General features: G+C 42.8%; 1 protein-coding gene across 1 annotated transcript; it reads right to left on the bottom strand.

Annotated features, from left to right (window-relative positions):
* Positions 1–1972: 1972 nt before the first annotated feature.
* ABCG2 (ATP binding cassette subfamily G member 2 (JR blood group)) lies at positions 1973–21412 on the bottom strand. Its single transcript, XM_062493091.1, has 16 exons — positions 21254–21412; positions 15530–15742; positions 14167–14226; positions 13569–13683; positions 12694–12846; positions 12114–12271; positions 11584–11735; positions 11029–11133; positions 9780–10027; positions 8037–8119; positions 7101–7190; positions 6351–6475; positions 5302–5456; positions 4289–4378; positions 3495–3589; positions 1973–3001 (listed from the first exon to the last, which is right to left on the bottom strand). Exons 2-16 carry the CDS (start codon positions 15733–15735, stop codon positions 2851–2853), a joined length of 1986 nt encoding a protein of 661 aa, XP_062349075.1. The 5' UTR covers positions 15736–15742; positions 21254–21412; the 3' UTR covers positions 1973–2850.
* Between the last annotated feature and the right edge of the window lie 1285 nt (positions 21413–22697).

The following is a 22697-nucleotide window of genomic DNA, read 5'->3' as shown; positions in this document are numbered from 1 at the left end:
AGGGATAATTCAGCTCCTAAGCCAGTTACAGTGGAGAGCAGGGATCATTTCAAGACCAATTTGGAGCAGATTAATGAAAAAAAGGCTTAATGAGCCATGTACCCCTAAAAGAATGCTGGACAAATCCACCCCTAATGAGGGTGGGGAGATAAAAAGGATTGTGAGAAACAAGTCAGGACCATTAACCTGGGGCTGTGAAGGAGGTTCTTGAGAGCCTAATTCTTGTCACAAGGTCAAACTTTTACAAAGCAATTATTAAGGATCTCCATAATATCAACATACAGGCACACACACGTACTCAAAGCCTTTTAACCTCGGCGATTCTGTACTCATTTCCCTTCTCCTAATAATCTTTCCTCTCCCTGATTACACTTCTATAAAAGTACATGTTAGGGTTGTTGTAGGGATGATGTGTCTCTTGGCTTGTGCAAGAAATGTAGTTGTACTAATCTGCCCCAAACTAAAGGGGAGAACCAGACAGATCATAGAATAATAGAATTTTGGGGTTAGAAGGGACTTTAAAGACCACCTAGGGCCAACCCCCCCTGCCATGGGCAGACCACCTTTCACTAGAACATGTAAAGTGCAGTGCTGGATAAGAAGAGAAAAATAAAATCTTAATTTAAAGTCTATAGTGTGACAGAAAATTCCAATGTGACTACTACTGTAATTTCTGCCCATGCAACTGAGGTATGGAATTTTACAAGTTCACAGAGTTAAGTGTTGGACAGTACTGAAAGAAACATTTCTTTTATGTAAATACATTCTAATAGATTATCAGATGCTGAAGTAAGTAGTAGGAAACAAGAAAAGTTTAGGAGTTTTGTGGTAAATGTTATCTGTTCAATATGGTGTCAAAGCCTGTTCAAAATGTGAGCGATTCAATATATTTTATTTCCTTTCTCAGAAACCATTGCTGTATACTGAATTTTTTTTCTTTTACAACTGGAACACAGTCTTTGTGGTCATGTTTATAAATTGTTGAAATTATAAGGACCAGCTGCAGTTAGATGGGCTGTAGATTTCTACATTTTAAAATCTGGGATTACTTTTTTTCCGTAATTCCACTTTCATTTCTTTGTAGTACCAGGACCTGGAGTTCTGGTCATTTTTTTTTTTAAATAACCACCTACCTGTTACTGTTACATAGTTATATATATATATATTGTTGTATAGTCTCCTCACTGTTTCCTTCTGCTTAAAAAGGGCTAAGCTAAAGGTACAGAACACTCTCTGCCAATTTTTTTGTGCTCTGAAGCTTTCATTTTCCCCAGTAGCATGACATCTTTCCCAGCAGCAAAACAATACAATAATTAGTGATCTGATCAGCATGAATCCTAATGTCATATGTATGAAGGTGTTAAATTTACAACATATGTGAGCTGCCCACTAGACACATCTACAGCCATTATCCAGGAGTGGTGCAAGTGGAGGCAGAGAGGCCTTGAGAAGGTGCAGGGAAGAACGTGAGGAGTGTCTGAGGTCTTGAACTTGGTCTGTTCAGCCTGGAAAAGAGGAGATGACAGGGGGGACTCATCTCAGTCTACAACTTTTTCATAAGGGGAAGAGGAGGGGCAGGCACTGATCTCTGTGGAGACAGTGACAGAACCTGGAGAGAATGGCCTGAAGCTGTGTCAGGGAAGTTTTGGTCTGGATAGTAGGAAAAGGTTCCTCACCCAGAGGGTGTTTGGGCACTGGAACAGGCTCCCCAGGGAAATGTCACAGATAGAGCCCAAGAAGTGCTTGGACAATGCTGTCAGGCACAGGGTATGACTCTTGAGGAGGTCCTGTTCAGGGCCAGGAGTTGGACTCCATGATCCTTGTGGGTCCCTTCCAGTTTGGGGTGTTCTGTGTTTGTAAATCTCTTACAGAAATAAAGGTAAGTTGTAAGGTTGTTTTATTATGACCTACACAAACCGGGGCGAGCACTGCAGAAGCAACAAGATCAACAGTAACAACCCAAGGAAGAGCTGTGAAGTTGTCTTCTATGCATTTACTATGCATAATTCTGCAGATAAAGGGGATGAGCTAGCATTGCTGCACATGGCCAGTGAAAACTGGCCTGCCAGGAAGGGCTTGCTGCAATCTCTGGACTCATACAAAGGTACCATCCTGTTTAGTCACGCACTTGAAATTGGTCACCATAAAAATGACTAAGAACTACTCATGATAGCAGCAACAATGGGACAGTCAAGATGACTTGCTATGCAGAGCTATGCAGAGGAAATACAAACTTCAGGACAAGGGCTGTGGGAACTGGCACTGTAAGTAAGAGCACCTTTATTTAAAAAAGCAGTGCTTCTACCACTTGAGTGAGGCAAGGAAGGCTTGATGGCATCAATAAGTACATTCTAGAGCAGTAATGATTCCCAGATAGAAAAGGGAACTGGGATGGAAGGGATTTTGTCCCTGTCTCACAGATCCTGTGACCATGTAAACAGCTGAGACTCTGTTGGTGTCCTGATAAGGATCACTTTGGATTGAATTACTTCCTAGTGAAGGTAGGTGCTAATTAAAGTATGGAAAAACTATTTTTTTTTCTAGTTAAGCCACAAAGTATTAGATACAGTGTTTGATAAGTTCATAGCTAGAACAGACAGAAAGATTGAATAGTATCTTGAAGAAATGAATAGCTGTACACTTTTTTGTGGCAAAGAGGAGTGAGCCATGTCAGACATTTTGGCAGAGTAAATTAACAGTGAGTATTTCATGTACAGGGATGACTTTCATGTTGTTGACTTGAGTAATAACAAAAGTAAAAAAAAAAGGCCACTTTTAAAATAATAAGTCAGTTGCACAATCAGTTCAGCAAACTACTGAACAGTCGGAGTTGCTTCTTTCCCTCTGGTTTTAGGAGAACTTCTTCATGAAGTGCAGTTTGAGGTAGGCGATGGTGAGGAAGATCAGTGTCATGCAGGCCAGAGCCAGGTGGTTCTGCCACAGACCCCAGGGGCTTGGATCGATGCCTTGGCTCTCCAGATACTCCTCTCCAGTACATACTCTACAGATAAATGCACACACATTGATTAGCTCACTCTCTTTATAAACCAGTCAGCAGGATCCAGGGAGATCTCTAGGAGTTGCAGTGTGGTTGCATGTGTGTAGTAGGCAGGCAAACACCAGCTCTATGTCAGTGGTTAATTCTGCATTTGTAAATTTGCTTTTCTTGTAGCTCCAGTTTGATGTAGGAAGCTAAAATGGACTTTGTGAGGCTGTACAATTGTGTGTGTGTGCATAGCTGTCACTTAATACAGTTTGAAGATAAGTAAGAAGCATAATGGCAGATATTTCTGGTGTTATAAATACTAAACATGGCAACAAGCAGGATGTTCCATTGCAGTCAGAATGCAAAAACCCAGTCAAAGGTTCCTTTTCCATCTAAAAACTCACAGGTTCTCTGGTCATCAGCGAGTATCTCTGATACTCAGACTGATGTTGTAGGACATCTAAAATTCCTGATGGTGGGATTCATTTCAGTGTTCCAAAATACTTACATATGGCCTGTCAGTCGATATGTACTGTCACTGCTTAAAACTGTGTTGTTACTGCCACAGAAGTTCAGACCAACCAATTCATTGATCTGTAAAGCCTTTTAGAATTAAAAAAAAAAAAATTACAACAGAAATTAGTAGGTAAAGGAGTGATACATCTGCAAGATAAGATACAATGGAATTCAAATTAATTCTAAAAATGTGCTGGTATCACTATTATATTTGCCAAATCCCCATTTTTAGCAGAGTTCTTTTTTTCTTTAAAGAGAGGAATGTATAATGCCTCTACACACCTGGTAAAGCATGCACCACAACAGGCTTTACCAACCGCCCCAGGCCCCCACAGAAATAAAGCCCAAATTTCTCTGCAAAACATCACCCTGGCTTAAATTTTCACAAATTAGGAGAAAAGCTTTAGCCTGACAAGATTTTGTTTGATTGATGGAAAAGACAAATAGAAGATTTTTACTTTTTTGGGTGGGGATAACATTGTTCTTTACTTTGAAACATTTCTGTCCAGCTGAAGTCCAGTGGATGTAGTGGTTGTGTCTTTCACATGAAAGACACAACATTTCTGTGTTTCCAAATCACAGAAATGAGCTCTTCTAAACCACAGTGGTTTGTGAGAAGCCCTTCTTGTTCCAAGATACTGCACAACACTCCAAGGTTGTTGTACTTAATTAGCTTTCCTTTTGCTCATTAGGCCATCAAGTTTGAAGATTTCTTTATCATGATTAAAGACATTCCTTTCTAGCAAACCATTTCCAGGTTTGTACACAGGAATTCAGAGCACTTACCGTCATTCCATATCGAGGGATGCTAAAGTATTTGAGCCAGGAGAGCCAGGACAAGACAGTTGTGAGATTGACCAGCAACCCAGAGAAAATCTAGAGGCAATAATTAAAAAAAAAAAAAAAACCCAACAAAAAACAAACAAATAAAAACAAGCCACAACAACAGCAAAAACAGATTACAAATTACATGCTTTTATCACGTGTTCTTTCCTAGCTCTGACTTTACTTCTTCAGATAAAAAGGAATAGGAAAGCATTCCTAGGGGAAGAAACTCTTCCAGCAGAAGAACAAAAGGGAAGGATTTATATGTTACCAAGCCTTGGGCCATAAGATCAGGTCCTTTCCCCAAAGCAAGGAATAAGGAATGCTGTCCCCTGTGCAGTGAACTCACGTGCTTCCTGTGCTAGGGTCCCACATGGATTCACGTGAACTCACTGCTGCTCCTTAGAGTGGGACTGCTCTGGGTTTTGTCTGTGTGCCCTGAGTCTGAAGCAACGTGGATTTTGGCTGTGGGTTCAGCTCTGCCTCATCTGAGGTGCCTGTCTCCCAGCTGTGGCAGTGTGTTGACCAGTTTAACATGCCCAAGGTGGGCTCTGCAGCTGAGGAGGGCAGCTGGGCTAGTGGTCTCAGAAAGCAGGGGGCTGCAGGTCATGTTCTCAGCCACACACATTTGCCTTTCACAAAGTTAAGGGAGAGAGAAGGACATGTAGCCCTAAGTGGCTTTCCTATTTTCCAGACAGTTTTCTGTCTGCCAGAGCCACAGAGAAAACGTCAGAGGAACCACTCTCCTCCTCACACCCAACCCTCCAGCTTCCCACTTCTTGTTTGTTCAAAGGACAAATCAGAATATTCCACCCTACAACATCAGCATACTCAAATCAGACAAATCAGGATATTTTGACCCCAACAGACTTTTTTTGCAGAATTCAGCTGAACGCCGTGCTAGTAGGATTTCTGGATTTCAGCATTTGTGAGATCTCATGATCCAGTCTAGAGAACTGAACAGCACTACTCACAATCATAAAAACAAATGCGACAGTCACGAGTAGGTTTGCTATAGCGACCACGCTCTGTCCTGCTGCAATGGCAAGGGCCATGGAAGTGGCTGTGTAGGACACCATCGTAAGGGTGAACATCATTATAAAGAAGGCTTCTACTGTTGGTTTCAAACCTTAAAGATCAGAACAAGAAGGGTTTCAGAATGATCCTGCTGAAAGCTCTGCCATAACCTGAACACTATCCTGACTTTCCTAGTGTGTCCTGCTTACAAATTACACCTGGTCTGCCAGCACAGGCTGTGTCACTGAGACCCAAGGCTGCTGTGGTGCCTGTGGACACAGCCCTTATGTGTCTGTCCTGACAGTGGAGGACAGGATGAATAAGTAATATGCCCAAAGACTGAAGGTAATAGAATGTGTTCTTCACTCATTCAAAGTGGCTGCAAGTTGTCCATCAAAGTAAAAACTTGTAGCGCACTTCCATGAGCAGCAGCTGTACAACATTTCACTGGTTTCCAGCAGAGAGCACTCCTAAAGAACCTGGCAGCCTTGAGGTGGCTATGGATTCAGCAGCAAGGTCTGTTTCCCTCCTGTTTCACAGTTTGAGAGACTCTTTACTGATGTGGCCTTGTTTCCTATTCCTTAGGGAAAAAACTCAGACCAAAGCCAACAAGCTAGTATTAACTCACACAGTATTAAAAGCTTTTTTTTTTCTTTTAGGTGTTCTTGCAAGGAACAGAAGAGTACTTGTGAAAGTCATCAGAAAACAAGGCGGCCATTAAATTAAAAAAATAAATCAAAACTATGTAGTAATGATTATGGCTTCCTTCTAGCGACAGTGGGGATGAGACATGTCACAGATTGTCTGATGAATGCTCAAATCTTTGTGTCTTTTCTGTAGAAAACAACATGGTGTGCTAAAAGCAAGCTCAGTAGCCACTGCCACGCCAGTGTAGGGCTTTAGCCTATATAAATATCCATCATGTATGCAGACACATCTGTAAGATGCACATGCCATGATGATTTATGGACAGGGTTGGAATGAGACTGTAGGAGACAATACTTGCCAAGCATGAAGTAAACTATGCAGGTGAAGATGATGCTGGGCATAGTCCTTATGGGTATCAAGTCAGCCATTAGTTTTGCTATGAAGTATGCAGATGTTCTGTAGTACCCACTGATGTATTCATGTCTGGAACACAGAGAGAGGTACAGCACATTAGAAATTTAATCACTAAGAAACGGTTTGATTTTCACCTCTTGACAAATGAATTCTAGTTCAAACTGGAAGAAAATCTTTCCTACTTAGGCTGTAATGCAACTGTCTAGTAAACCTACATACTACAGAGCTGATGACATTTTCACATGCAAATGAACATGGGAATTTGTGCACATGATTTTTAGTGTTAAATAAATTTATGTGTCATGTCATCAAGACAGAGAGGGCAAAGTTTGAATAATTTTCATATTTTATACAGCATAATATGCATAGCTTTAAAGATTCCAGTTAGATGATATTTATTGCCCTCACTAGTAAGTCACAAACTTATTAATCAATGCCAAAACTGAGTATTCAAGGGGTTTTTTCCTACTGTGTCAATAATCTTAAACTCTGAGTCATTTGTAATCACAGAAACCTTTTGGGGGATTTGCAGACAGCTCAGTAGCAGATTAACAGAGTACATTTTCAATGAGCACTATCAGTGAAATAATTTGAAAATTCTGCACTGGCTGTCCTTAAATGACATTCACAGCATGACAGAAAAACTCACAGTCTAACAGCAGAGCCCGGTAACCTTTTAGCATGTTTTACTTACATAAATATCTTCTTTTCCACAACGAAGAGTTCAATAGCTGAGACACTGCTGAAACACTGGTTGGTGGTCAGAAAGAACATTGCACCCACTCTGAAAAACAGCAAAACAGTGAGCTCTTATTCAAAATGGGATATAAATGTAGTGTTTCCACAACAGAGTACTTAAATCCACCTGCAGCACCTGAAGTTTGGCAGAGTTTGACCTCCCATCCCAAAATCCATGGGAAAAGTCCTGGCTCTGAGTCTGAGTTTGTGAAAACCCTGACATAGGTGTGGTACAGTCATTATTTGTTTCTGGCATGCAATGATAGCACATTCTCTGATACAGTCATAAGATAGAAAATCAACTGAGTTTTTTTCTTTTGAGGGGCTGTGGTTTGGTTTTTTTTCCTTAATGTTATTTCCTGACATTAAAGATTATCAGATTGTGAGGCATTTGCTGCAAACTGCAAGGAACCAAATAAACAATGTGAGAAATAGTTTTGACCTTTTTCATGAAAATTTAAGTCACTTCCTACTCATTTTAGAACTGGGCTGTTCTTAAACAAATGCTATGAAGCATTTCAGGATTAAGGACTCAGAGGTTTCATAGTGGTAAACTCAAGTGTCAAGCCAGGTACATATAGCTGTCAAAAAGATACACAGAGCAGCTTAATTTGAAAATCTCTTATTGCTGGTAAATTCAAGTGTGTGAATAGAAACGGTTGCAATACTACAACTTTAGTTACCTATTTTTATGTAGCCACAAGTCTGTATATTTTAACCCTCTCAGTTCTGCAGGGACCTTGCTAGAGGAACAAAATCACATCCTCACTTCCAAGTCACACAGACTTGGCCTTACTGATACAAAGGGAAGCATTTACTTTAAAGAGGTATTAATCTCCTTTAAAGGGAGCTTTATCAAACTTCTGAATATCCACTACCTAGACTGACTGACCTGTTCTGTAGTCCAGCAGAGTTCTCTTCAAGTCCAAAGTAAATGGCTCCTACAATCAGTCCCAGCAAAGCTGTAACACAAAGCTAAATGGGAAAAAGAGGAGGGGAAGTATCATTCTCATTGCTTCCAAGGTTTTCCTGACAGCCAGGATGAGGATGACAGTTGATTTTCATGCTCCACAATGTTTAATTACTGGGCTCTGTCATACATCTTATTCGTGGAACTGTTTTTAATGAGATGCTGCAACAGGGCTGCAGATATGCTGATATTGTAGTCTGTAACTATTTAAATAGCAGAGATAACAGCTGCCTCAAGGATGTCACTTAAAAGACCAAAGTGTGTGAATCACAGTTTTTAAATGCTACATGCAAATGACAAAAAGCTCAGGAAAACAATGGTATCAGGCAGTTCTGTCATTTTTAAGCCCGAGCAATGCATGAGTCTTAACACCATAAACTACTTGATCCTGGTACCCTCTTGCTAAGATCCTGCCGAGAGGAGCAAATGTCAGGGATAATTCAGCTCCTAAGCCAGTTACAGTGGAGAGCAGGGATCATTTCAAGACCAATTTGGAGCAGATTAATGAAAAAAAGGCTTAATGAGCCATGTACCCCTAAAAGAATGCTGGACAAATCCACCCCTAATGAGGGTGGGGAGATAAAAAGGATTGTGAGAAACAAGTCAGGACCATTAACCTGGGGCTGTGAAGGAGGTTCTTGAGAGCCTAATTCTTGTCACAAGGTCAAGCTTTTACAAAGCAATTATTAAGGATCTCCATAATATCAACATACAGGCACACACACGTACTCAAAGCCTTTTAACCTCGGGGATTCTGGAACTTGTTTTAGCTCCACACCAGCCATTTATTCACTCATTATATAAAACATGATGAAGATAATTTATACCCCTGGCTACAGGCCAATTTTTTTAATGGCCTCTCCAGATCTGCTGAGAATAGCAGTGGGAGTTTTGGTGGCGCTGTGGCTGCAGTGTTGGGCCCACGAATCAGGGGATTCCCAAGGATTAGTCACTCTGCAGAGGCCAGCAGGATGTTCTTCACTTTTGAAAGCAACGCGCAGCTCTGAAGGAGTCAACGCTATTGGTGCTGATCCTTCAGAAAAAGCAGCACTAACAGAACCAGGATTATCTGTCATGTTGGGTGTTGGAACCCATTGTGGGCTTCATGACTTCATGTCTTATCCAGAAGATATCATCACCAATATGAACAGTCAAATGACCAAACAGTACACACATTGCAAGACTGCAAAAATATGTTTTGCGCTTGAGCCAACTGCCAGCACTTCATTTTGTGCTGAATTTTAATTAAGTATGCAAATGCAGTCTGTTAACTTTTCCTGGCAGGGGAGAGGATTTGAGGCCAAATTCCATAATGCCAAGCCTGGACAATTAGAGTCAGATATGAAGAATGTTCTTGAGCAAATGTGTGAAATTACTTGGGACCTAATGTGCTCCTGGCTGGGAGCAGCAGGGTGCCCTGCTGGGACAGGTCTTGCCTCCCAAAGTCTTTCAGTAGTCCAAAGTTAATTACTGAACAGTCCCACATTTGGGAGCATTCGCCTTCTATCCCCAGATTCCTAAACCTTGAGCACTCTGTCTTCAGATTCTTACTTCAGTCAAAGGACCAAGAGGCAAAACCATTCCAGTGACTTATCTAATAACCCAGGAGCCAATAAAAAATAAATTCAATGTATACCACAAAATAAAAGATACAAATAGCCATACCTGAGCTATGGAAGCCTGAGGGTTTCCTATCAGGTTTTTAAATGTGCGCCTGGACACCCATTTCAGCTGGTGGAGGAAGGAATTGGCATATGTGATTTGCCGGAAAAGTCCTCTGGTTTTCTTTTTATTCCCTGGAGAAATGCTCTCTAAATGTGCTTTTGTTTCTTGGTAGTAGGAAGAGTTGGAGTATTTTTCTGCTAATTGCTCAGCCAAGTTTTCATCGTATTCAGAGCGTTCTTCAGTGCTCTCTGATGGAAAGATTAAAAAAACCCAAAATAAGTAAGAAGCACAGTAGTCCCAGTGATTCACTGTACTCAGTCCCATAGCAGACAGTTCAAAAGAGTTGGCATAAATCAGACCAAACCTCTGAGTTTGTGTGTACCTGTCCCAGGCAGCAGGATCTCAGCTCTCTGACCAGGCAAACTCTTGTCTGCCCAGGGAGTTGCAGCCTGGCAGCAACATGGCTTTAAATCAAAAAGTGATTTTTGCAACCCCTTTGCCCCCTGAGGTTTTTGTACATGATCTGTTTCACAGATCTGATGACATAATCCTGGACTTCCCAAACGTTTTCATCATGGTAATCCTGCATGTGTCTACTTTGGTCATAAACAAATTTCAGCTGCACCTCCTTTTTTTTCTCAACTATAGTACAGTGTGAGCTTTTCCAATGACAGATACAATGTGTGTTGCCAGCTATAATATTTGCCAGACCCACATCAGAGAATTTTTGTTAAATGATGGCTGCTGCTTTGGTAAAGCTATAGTGAAACTGTGTTTGGGCACTCAGCATATTCTTTACTTCATTTACCTTTTCACTCCTGTGAAAAGAGAGTAAGCTATTAATGAGTGGCAGCAGAAAAGTATTCGAAAGCCTGCTCCAAAGAATGGGTGAGGGCTGTTTTGTTAATTTGGGGATAATTTCTGCCTTAGCACAACTTCAAGGAAATATCAGGCGAGCTATGGTACCCCATCTCTACCTCTTTCCACCCTGCTCAAAGGAAGGAAAACAGTAATATCCTAACAGAAAAACTGTGTCATTAGGTAAAATAATCACGTCAAAACTACATCAAATTATGTCCTTAACAGGAACAATTGCCCTGGTTTATCATCTCTGCTTCTGGAGGATTTCAGCTGGTTTGTCTTGAAAATGAAAGAAGCTCTTCCTAAGTGCTGAGAGTTGCCAAAACAGTTCCTCAAATTCCCATTCCCACACACGTTAGGTAACTTGGCTCAGCTCTGGGGTTCATACCTGTGTTACTTTCATCAGCCTTGCTTATTGCCATGGCTGTGGAGTCTCCGTTGATGACGTCCAGGAAGAAGTCGGCGGGGTTGTTGTAGGGCTCACACGTGTAGCCTGTGGTGACAGTGACACTGTGGTGACAGCCTTATGAGCCCTGGCTGGGGTTGTGTGACTGGCCAAGGGCTGTGCTTGGCTGTCAGGAGCACAGCCACACGTGCTGCCCATGGAGCAGCCTGCACCAAAGGCATGGCAGGCTTTGGAAAGTCCATGCTTTCCCGAGGGATGGGCGGCTCTGCTGGGCAGCACCGTCAGCAAAAGCGAGGTGACTGCTGGCAGCGTGCTCTTCTCAGCCCTACCCCGGGCTTTCTCTAATTAAAATGCACCCAGGAACAGCTCACCCAAATCCATATGTGGGTCATGAGGAGAAACACCCAGAGAAACGCTCAGCCTGTTAAAATGCTGGGCTTGCTCGGACACGCCGTGTCCAATCCTGGCCCAGCGCTATCGGCATTTCACTGGAGCTGGTGCAAACCAAAGTTTGGCCCTGCTGGAAGCTGTGCTCACCAATGGACTGGAAGTACTCAATGGCATGCTGGGCTGGCCCATGGTACAGCACTCTCCCTGCAGCCAGCAGTGTCAGGCTGTCAAACAGTCGGAATATGGAATACCGAGGCTGGTGGATGGAGAAGATGATGGTCCTTCCTTGTTTTGACATCCTGCATGTGAAGAATGACAGAGATGTCAGCTTTGCAAGTCGGTCTATATTTAGATAAGAACATTTGGAAGTTCAGTTAAGTCTTGATGAAGTCTGATTGACTTGGTATCCCAGAGAAGGAGAAAAAAAGGGGGGAAAAAAAAGAAAAAGAAAATATTGAGGTCATATTTACAGTGTCTGTGTGAGAAAAGGATCTCTCTGGAGCGAGAGAATTTATACAGTGTTTTTTTACTACCACATCCACATCCTTGGCTCACTGGTAAATAACTACATGCCTGGATTCCCTGTTTGCTCATTCAAACTGCAATTCAAGTCAAATACAACTGAAGTATAGCAGAGTGGAGTGCTGACAATGGGAAGCTGTTTCCAAGGCCATCACCTTTTCAGCAGCAGTAGGACAGCATTAGCAGTGCTGGCATCAAGTCCTGTGGTTGGCTCATCCAAAAACAAGACTGCAGGATCCGTGATGAGCTCCATCCCAATATTGGTCCTTTTCCGCTCTCCTCCTGACACCCCACGTGTGAACTGGGTACCAACCTGATAAAAAACAAGAAACTTGTCTTGTTTGGCCCAAAGAGAAATCTTTGAGCAAACAGCATCCAATCCAGATGGCAGTATTTTGGGAGATTCTGGCCCTACTCTCAGAAGCAGATGTAAATGTTATCTCACACACAGCCTTGTTCTTAATGTTAATATTACTTGAGGTCTTGTCTTTTGCTCCAACCACTAGATCTCCCTTTTCACTTTTCACCTTTCCCTTTCCTTTTCCCTGCAATATAAAACCATACAGCAGCATCAGCACAGCCTGTACTGGTCTCCATACAGAAATGTCACTAATTATTATGTTACTGAAACAGCCTGTTTAAATTCACTTTTCTTTTTTAATCTGCCATGACGATCCATTTGGTTAATTACTAAACCACATACTATTATTTAAGTACCATGTTTACAGGCCTTACCTTGGAATCTGCCACTTTGCTCAAACCCAGTTCCTTGATGACCTGATTCACTCGTTCATTTTTTTCCTTTTCCTTCACTGACTTTGGCAAGCGGAGTGCTGCTGAGAACTTCAGATTTTCTCTTACAGTCAGGGTTCCCATCACCACATCATCCTTCATTAAAAAAAAAAAAGGTAGATACTTGGTTGTTGCTCAGCAGCTTCTGTTTATTCTTCTGAGAGCTGTATCTACCTATGTTTTATGCTGTCCTTGCATGCAGAGGGATAGTAGCAGCAGCCAGAACATGCAGTAAGGTGCATCTTCAATGCCTGTGCCAGAGCAGTGTGGATTTCATGCACATAATTATATTTGCCTTAATTCATAAAGCAACACCATATAGGAACAGCCTCCATCATACATGATATCAAAACGTATAAACAGCAAAGAATTAAAAACAATCCCTTATGTATTCTTACCTTATTCAGTTTTTTGGAGGTGTTGAGGGAAAGGCTGAAGGGCTGCAGGGACCCAAGGAACAGCTACAGCTCAGGTCATTATCACAGTGTGTTTGCAGCCTCAGCCCACATCAGGTGGGAGCAGGGAGAAAAGAGGGAAGGTAGAGAGAGGCTTGGGTCCATGTGGGTTAGGGTGAAGGTGTTCCCAGTTTGTTTGGTCAAAGGAGGAAGGAGGGGAGATTTTTAGATACCATCTGCTTGTCTCTTGCAAAGGGAATCGGTCAGTTGTGGGAAGCTCTCATGTAGTTTGAGAGACCATGTTTCTGTAACATGCTAAGTGTAATTCTCAGGAGTTTTCCTAGATTCTTGGATCAAGGCAAGGTATTTGCAACACAGCAGCAACTTCTTACAATAGGATCCACAGTGACAAAAATTACTCACCTGTACTACATACCCAGAGGTACATTTAAAGTTGGCAGGCTGAGGAGCACCATTGATCAAAATGTCACCAGAGAGCCCATGGGGATCTTTCCTTGCAGCCAGAATGTCCAGTAGCCTGAAGGAAAAGTTGGTTACTTTGTCAGATGAACATGCAGGAGGCAAAGCTCTCTGAGCCACAAACCTAGCTCATGGAATGAACAGCTACATAAAAGCAGATCACATTAACTGTATGCCATCTAGAAAACCCCCATCAACTTTCAAGGACTGAGTTTCTTTTGTCCTGGTTTCCTCAGGAAATGAGATCTGTGCAGCTTTGTGTCCATTTTTTCAATAATTTGAGTTTAACCTCAGATTGGCTACACATTACCAGATTGGTGTGTAAGGAGTGACTGTCAGCAAAGTGTGGACTAAAACTGAATTTTACCTTTCTCATGTAAACTGATTGTCTTTTTTTGTGTTCGAGTATTTCTCAGAAAACAGTGAGAACTTGCTCAGACCTAAATAAAAGCTCAGTCTTTCTCTGCAAGAAAAGTCCATTACTGCTAAATGTGCACAGTTTCATTTTCCCCTTGTTGTAATTTCTGTGGAGGGCACTTACGAAGATTTACCGCTGCCGGTGGGTCCCAAAATTGCATTCAGTCCTGGTTTCATGATTCCACTGTAACGCAAAACAGATGGGTTTACAAAATAGTTAGAGTGGGATTACTTCTTTGCCTGTATCAACTGGTAGGCCACTGTAATTTATCTGTGCAACATCTCTCTGCATCCCATTGATTCCAGAATTAATGAAGATGCCTAATCACAAGCAATATTTATGATCAAACTTCACCTTCACTTTTATTCCTAATTCAAGAAAAACTAATTATCATATAATGAAGACAGAACAGAGACATGACTAAAATGTAGCAAAATTTTTACATGTATTTTTATCACATGGACCTCTACAAGAGAAGCATACACTTGCTTTAACCATACTCAGGTAATAAAAGTATTATTCTCTCAGCAGAAAGAACAATAGTCCCTTTAGACAGAATAAACCAGGGATTTGTTTGCACTTAAAATGCAGTTAATAGTTTCTCTGTATCTGACATTAAAGCCCCATGGAAGTCAAAAACCAGATGGAAAATGTCACAAATCACTCATATGAGTCAACTGAGGTATCACAACACATGGCTCTTGAGGAAAGCAACAAAGCCCTTTAAGAGCTCATGTTTAGGAGGTGTGGAAATTCCCTGGGCGAAGAGCAGGATAGACAGAGCTACACAAAAGGGTGAATATTTATGATAGGAATTGGAGTTAGGGAGTTGAAATTCATTGGTGACTTGGAATGGCATATTATATGAGCCCTTGCCACTTAGTTTAACTACTGAACTGTAAATGGGCAAGTTTTATTCACTGATTATTGAACAAAGACCATAATGACATGACTGCCTAACTGCAGTAGCACTCACTGTCGGGGGAAAAAAAACCACAAAACAACTCAACAAAACAATGCCAAGACCCCAGAAACCTTTACATCTCTTCAGAGTTAACCTAACCCTCACTTATATTAACATTTTAAGTTAAACCTCCCAAAAACTAACCTTTCCCAAGGCCACCTGATGGAAGAAGACAGAGACAGGCCGTTGGTATCTGAGCTGAACACCCTGGCACAGCGAGAGCATTGCCAGGCAAGCAGAGAGAGCAGAGCTGGCTGGTGTGCCCCGTGCTGATAGCAGCCAGGAGGGCTGTACCCCCAGAGCCAAGGGAATTGAGCAGTCTGATGTACAGGCTCAGCACAGGGACTGAGGACCTGGGCTTAAGCACGGCTGACAGCAAACATGAAGCAACCACGCACACAAATAATTTTTCTAAATTTTGATGTGCCTATTGTGCTGAATAGGTCAGTGACGTGAGTGAAGTTAATTCTCTGTACAGAAATAAAACTTACACATACTCTAAAGAGATGTTTAAATACGTACTTGACATCTCTCAGAATTTCCTTTTCCGCGGTTTTTTGGAAACACAGGAACCCAGTCTTTGTCTTCACACGGTAGCAGATGTTGTGGAAGGTGAGCACGCTTCCTGCCCTGCCAGCCAAGTCTGGAGAGGACTGCCTTCTGCTGGGAATGCCGTTTGTACCCGATTCTGACATCTGAATGCACAGGTGTGGCTGGTCTTCTGCCATCTCTCCTCTGGAAGTGAAACACAGCAAAGGGAGGATTTGGTTAGGTATGAAGAGGAGAGCTGTGTCTTTTGGGCCCGGTGTTTGGCACAGGGCCCATGGTGGGTCTCGAAGAAGCTCATCTGGGAGCCTCTCTTTTGGGTAAGAAGGTTGGGTCCTGTGGGATCAGACCTGGAGATGATGAGGAGCTGGGTCTGCCAGAGGAAGGGAGAGAAGAGGTTCCCTCCACCCTGATGGTCTGCTGGGGCGGGCTGACCTTGGGGGCACAGCTGCCCACCCAGCTGCCATCTGAGGTGAGCATCTCCTCTGGCACCTGGAATTCCTTCTCTGGGGTCTGTTTCTCCCACATTTTCTCACTCCTCTGTCACAGCTGTTGAACAACGTCTTTTGCCTTTTTTTACACATGTTTCCAGAGAGGCTCTACCAGCATCACTGACACACTCAACTTTGCCTCAGCAGCTGGGAGTGGCTGTGTCTGCCACAGCACAACCTCAGGATCTTTCCCAAAGACTCTTCCCCTTCCAACTACCCCTCAGCAGCAGCAGCTGGCCACAGGCAGCAACTGTTCTATTAATCTAAATCATTTTCCCAAGGATACAGCGACACAGAAACTGACACTGCTGCCAAGTAATTTTCTTGCTTGGGTTTGATTTCCACGTGAAAACTAGAAGGTAGTTGCGGATTAATTAAAGTTATCTCACCTCCCTCATCAGCCAAGCTTCTGCCTGTGAGCCATCCACTTGCACAGCGAAGCATCCCTGGCTGTCCCCGTGCATGCAGACCTTTGTCCCCCTTAGTGCTTCTTTAAGGGTCATCCAGGAGTGAGGGAGGGTCTGGCCTCTCTATAAAATGTGTTGACTCACCAGAGTCTAATTGCTTTAATTGTCACTATGGGAAATGTTAGCAATGCAATAGTTCATGGGAATCAAGAGGATAGATGAGCAGCTGGGAACTCTGTGGTGACCAGCCCCCTACCTCAGCATTGTTACCCTGCTTACAGCGAGAAAGGAGGAAAATTATGACAGAGTTTTAGACATGCTGAATGAATGTGAGAGCCGTTGGTAAAAAAGAGTCTTGGGGGAAAAAGAGGAGAGGAGAGGAGAGGAGAGGAGAGGAGAGGAGAGGAGAGGAGAGGAGAGGAGAGGAGAGGAGAGGAGAGGAGAGGAGAGGAGAGGAGAGGAGAGGAGAGGAGAGGAGAGGAGAGGAGAGGAGAGGAGAGGGAAAAGGCCATGTAAGACGTTTAATCTAACAGGCTCATATGGTCACATAAAAACCCAAACCCAAGACTTCATCTTGTCAATTTGCTAAGGCTGCTTGACAGACAGCTGAGCTCTCCTTGGTGGCTATCAGCACAGTGAAACCTCTGGAAGCTCTATGTTCAGCAACCACTTTATCTGCACATAAAGGCTGGTTCATCTATCTCCCAGTGACGCTATCCCAAATCTAGCCCAAGACTGCCTCTTCTAAGAAAGCTGCAGTCTTCTGTGCTGACAAAAATATAAGGTCTTAATGTTTTAGTAATCAGTAATCTTGGTCCAGTGCAAAGAAACCATGTTTGAAATGCAATTACAATGGGTCTAGCCTTAATTTTAGCTAAGATGCGTTTTGAATAAGTTGCACATCAATCAAATATGCAACATTTATAATATAGAGGCCTTTTACAGATAGACTGCATACACTCTCACTTGTGCCAGAGAAAATTTACCTAACTGGGGTAATTTTATAAGTTTATTTTTCCTGCAGTTTCTGGGTTAATCTGTCTGGACATCAACCACTGCCTTTTGAAAGGATGCTTTGGTAAATTAGAGATGTGTGCTCGGAACTGCCATGGGAACTTGTCACTTAAAGTCTCACCAAGTGCTGAGCAAAGGCTTGCTGAGCCAGGCCCCAGATACTCAACCACAGGGGAAACACCACAGACAGGCATTGGAAAATCCCTTGAGCTGTTGGATGACCAAGCAGCACAAAGTGAGTGCAGAAGACAATCTGACTCTGACCTTAATATATCACTACATATATAAGGTTTTTGGATCAGTATTTTGATTGATCACATTTTTATCTCAGCTTAATATTTCAGTATCACTGATTCATCATTATGAGCAAATGAGAAAAAAAATGAGGTGGAGTTTGACCTCAGGCATAATCAACAGAATGGTCGCATTTTTCTTTGTTTCATTTGATTTTGTTGAGTTTTTGTTATTTTTATTTTTCCCAAAGACCAGCATAAAAACCTAGCTCGACACTTGCACTGAAATTTCCGAAGTCCTCCTCAGGAAACAAACTTTTTTTGGAGGAGTTAAAGAAATTAATTAGTCCAGACTGAATGTAGACATTAAGCAGAGAATCAGAAACTGTTTTCACAAGTAAAGCATCACACTGCTTGTCTGCCACAGTCAAATTTAATCTGTCAATCAAAAAGGTTTTTTGATTTTCCTTGCAAAAAGGTGTGTAGGAGCTATATAATTAAATGAGGCATGGGAGGAATCACACATATCCACAACAAACAATCTCTCAATGGCTATTTAAAAGAGCTGTCAGCAGGAAACTTCCAGTTCAGGAAGGCTTGATAATCTAAATTTCCAGAGAAAAACAGTGTTCTTTGTTCTTGTCCCTTGGGAAAGGAATAACTACTGGCAGCTGTGAGCAGAGGCTCGATTCAGGTCTCACTGGACCTCTGGTTTAAGTTGTCACAGCCTTTCCTGGCTGCAGGCTGCTTGTGGCACTTTCAGGGACAAGGTGGAGCGCAGCAGGTGGAAGGCCTGGCTCATGGATCTACCTGTGTTCTGCTCCTCCCTTCAGAAAATAAATAAAAGAGCGTATTGCTGGGGACATGCCATTTATCAAAACGAAATAGCCATCTATTTCAAATGTTACATTAATACTGAAAGTAGCATTTCACACTTCCAGAGCTACTAGAATTTGTTGCAGAAAGAAATCGCAGAACGCTCATTTGCTTAGAGCTGGAGTGGTTATTTCCACTGTGGGAAATCTGTGTTGGCTCTCTCTTCTCCAAGGGGCATTCCCACTGCAAGGTCTCCACCACAGCAGCTCCTTGAGCTGGTAGGATGACTGGTGGGAAGGGGCTTGAAGAAGTCCCAAACCTCAGCTTCTCCCTTGGAGCAGGGCTGGCACCAACATGAGGTCGGGTCAGCCATGGCTTTGCCTGGGTGATCCATGGAAGCTTTCCAGAGTGGCCATTTGGATCTCAGCTAACACTGTGGGGGGGAAAAGATGAAGTGCTGATGGTAGAAATGATGCACACATGTTAAAATTAGACATTTGATTTGCTTTGCTTTTTTGGATGCCTCCTTTTTGCTGCAGTGTAAAAAGTTGTAGTGAGACAACCAGTTTGTTATTTTACAAATCAACCTTCCCATTTCTGATCTAGTAATAAACTTCACCAGAGGAACAGAGGGTCCTGCTCTTCCACAGCTAATGTAATTGTCAGCTGTTTCCTCAGAAAGGGAATTTTTAGAATATTGCAGATTTTAATTGTTTAAAAATGATTCATTGAGTTTAATGTGACCTACAGCCATTAAAAATTTTAAGTCGGAGCTTGTGCAGGACAAAGAAACAACCGTGACAGACGTTAATTGAATCAATTTCTATGCAAACTTCAAATTAAGTTTCTCAGATTTCATTGCCAATGGCTTACAAATATTTACTTTAGGTTGGAAATGAGCAGGAGATTCAATGACAACACATACTGCCTGCTGTATTCAAAAGTATTTGTTAATCTTAATAAAGTGTTTCATATTCTCATCATATAAACCCTGGGTATAGTACACTTTGCATCAGCAAAATAAAAATTTATAAACTCTGGAAATTTTGCAAGTTTTCTTTGTTTTGCCAAATAGTTCTGAAATGTTTTTATTGTCATGGATTTCAGCATCATTTCAATTCAGGTCTAGTAGAAAATCCTTTTCTTCTGAGATATTTAGTCTCAGAAAATTCTGTCAAGAGACAAAGTACTGGATCTAGAGATTTAACCTTTTATTACTGGCAAGATGAAACTACTTTCTTTTAAAAAGCCAAGAAATCTCTTTTCCTACTGTTTCAATGTACATAAAATTAAAGTCTCAGTACAGTCACTTCCCTGGATATTCTTCTGAGACTTGTAAAGTACAAAGTCTCATTTTTCCTACACACAAAGGGAAACTAAACAAAACCATCAAACAACAAAATATGCTACAAAGTTCAATTGATTCAAGCAGACTTGAACCACTACAATACCATACCTGTAATCTTTCAAAGATTTTCAGTAAATATATTGGTGTGCTTTAAGACACATTGTCTATATAAAAGGCTAAGGAACATATATTCCTGTCAGTTTTCATGAAAATCTTTTGGAAATAGAATAAAATCAAATAGAAGAAATCACAATATTAAAAAACCCAAAACAATAGTATAGAAGTGGTAGTAAAATTATGAACAGCAATATTCAGACATGCATTTTTTGAAAATCCAGGCGGTTACTCAAAAGATTTTATCGCTACAGAGACTAAGTATTGTAGCTACTTAAGGAGGAAGAGCTTTAGAGACAGAAGCAGCTTTCAGCATAGTTTTCTAAAGGAAGGTGCCCCAAACCATTTTTAAAAACAGTCTTTTCCTTTTTTCTGAGTACTTGAACACGCCAGAGAAACCACAGTTCAGTGTGCTATTATTCCTCTTTTTTTTAGAGAGAGTGCAAAGTTAAGTCTTGCAAGCTGCAACAGTACTGTTTGTGCATTTTGGAGTTTGGATATATGTAAATACGCAGAAGTTGTAAGCACACCTTTCCGCTCCCCCTTCTTTAGCCATTTCCAGGGATGTGGACTGACCAGAGAACGGCTGTGGGGATGCAAAGGGGCCAGGACCATACATTCCTCTTTCTCAGGAGCACGTGCAGGAAATTAAAACCGTTTGAGTACATAAGGATAATGCGATTCAGGCAATCTGTAAGTTAATTGCCGGCCGATTTGCCGGGGATTTGTAACCTACCTTCCATGAAAAGAGCCCTGTGTTGTGTTAACCGGGAGCAGAGCAAGCAGCACACGGTGCGTGCTGACATTTATTTGCCCGCGAGTTAACATTCATGGGGGAACGGCAGCTTCCGCAAAATTTACTCTCTCTTTTTTTTTTTTTAAACCTTTTTATCGGTTTTAATTCATGCCTTGAAGCTTCTCACCCCCCGCCTTTTATAAAGCATATTTTCGTTGGGTTTTTTCTTGTTTGTTTTTTTTTTGCTTCCCCAATAAAAGCTGGGAGAAGGCAAGGCGAGCGTTTTGCTGCGGTTCCTTTGGCCGCTGGAGAAACAAAACATCTGCCGAATACCATTGCGTAGCAATGGCAGCGCAAGCAATCCACGGACGGGGAAGCGAGCCGCTGAAAGGCAGCTAAGTCTGTCCCAGTGGAAGGAAAGGCTGAGCCGCTGAAAGGCAGCTAAGTCTGTCCCAGTGGAAGGAAAGGCTGAGCCGCTGAAAGGCAGCTAAGTCTGTCCCAGTGGAAGGAAAGGCTGAGCCGCTGCTAGCGCCTCACTCACCAGCCCCGGGTCCGGGTCAGCGCTGCAGGGCTGCCGAGGAGAGGCGCTGGGAGGGATGCGGGATCCAGGGAAGGGAGCAGCGCGGCGGGCGGGAGCACAGCTCCGATGTCAGGCTCAGCCTGCCGGACGGGGCAGTGCCACCCGGGTCAGCGCATCTGCCGCAGGACGAGCTGGCAGCTGGGTACCCCGTGGTGCTCCGTCCCCTCGGGGAGTCTCCACCCTCTCCCTTTGTGGGGAGGGCAGGGCCAGCAGGGCGAGCCGCTGCTTTCACCTTTTCTCCTTTCAGCTGAACGAGTCGAACGAAGGCTGCCTCAACCCAACCACGCCGGGAGTGGTGACACCGTGAGCGAAGGAGAGCATCTCCACCTGCGCGAGGCTTGCAGGGCGGGATGAATCCCAGCACGGCATGTCAGACAAGGCTCAGCTGGCTGGGATATCTTCTCCCCCGGTGTCCCGGAGATGGGAACGTTTCCCTTCAGTTCCATGTACCTGCAAAAATTCAAAGGCTTTTCTGAGCCCGTCAGAGCGAGGTTTTCAGAGGACAGTAGGTGGGCGTGACACTGATGCTGTGGAAGGAACCAAAGGTGAGGCAGCCTTAGTTATACAAAGCAGGAGCACTGGTCCCCAGATGAGGTTACTGGGCAGCATCGGCCCCACCTCTCCAGGAGCTGTGCTAACTAGGAGCAGGATCAATGACAGGCACGCCACTTCTCCTGTGTGCTCCCTGATGCTGTTTTGCTTTCCAGGACAGATGTAGCTTCCAATAATCCAAAAGATGAGGTTGGGCAAACTCAGGGGGATGATGAAGCAACTCCTTCAGTTCTTTTGGCACCATCCCACTTGAGGCTCTGCCAGAGCTTTGATAAATGCATGAGCCCATGGAGTCACAATTTTTCTCCTTGGCAGATGATGCAGAAGAATACATGTTATGGATGGTTTCCATTTGAAATCATGGGGGTTTTTTATCATCCCTTTTCCCTAGAAAGACTCATCCCTAATTATTAAACATCACCTGGGCCAAACACCATAGGGCAGATTTTTTACATACCTGTAACCTGGGATAGGTTTGTATATCATTGTTCATGAACCATGCTCCTGAGACCTTGTTCTTTCCTTTATCAGTGATTTTATAATAATTAACTCTCTACTTTATTTATATGAGACTTAGAAGCATACCAGCAGCTAGTGAAAATCATTTCATAGTCCCAGTGGCATTTGAGATGGTGCACACATGACTGAAGAGGTGCAGAAGTACTGTTATCTTGTTCAGGGAGCATATCTGCAGCCTGGGCCAGAAACCTCAGCAGACAATTTGTGGTATCACATCTGGGCTGTCCCCAGGCAGCCTGGATGCAGGGCTCAAAGGTGAACTAAGTAAGGAGGGCTGGGAAATCACGAGCCATAAGAACTTTAAACGAAGACAAAGGCTGTATTTTTCACCTGG

Source organism: Cinclus cinclus, chromosome 5, assembly GCF_963662255.1.
Source record: "Cinclus cinclus chromosome 5, bCinCin1.1, whole genome shotgun sequence".
Taxonomy (NCBI): domain Eukaryota; kingdom Metazoa; phylum Chordata; class Aves; order Passeriformes; family Cinclidae; genus Cinclus; species Cinclus cinclus.
The sequence above is the reverse complement of the archived record's forward strand: the minus strand, read 5'-3'. Positions and strand labels throughout refer to the sequence as shown.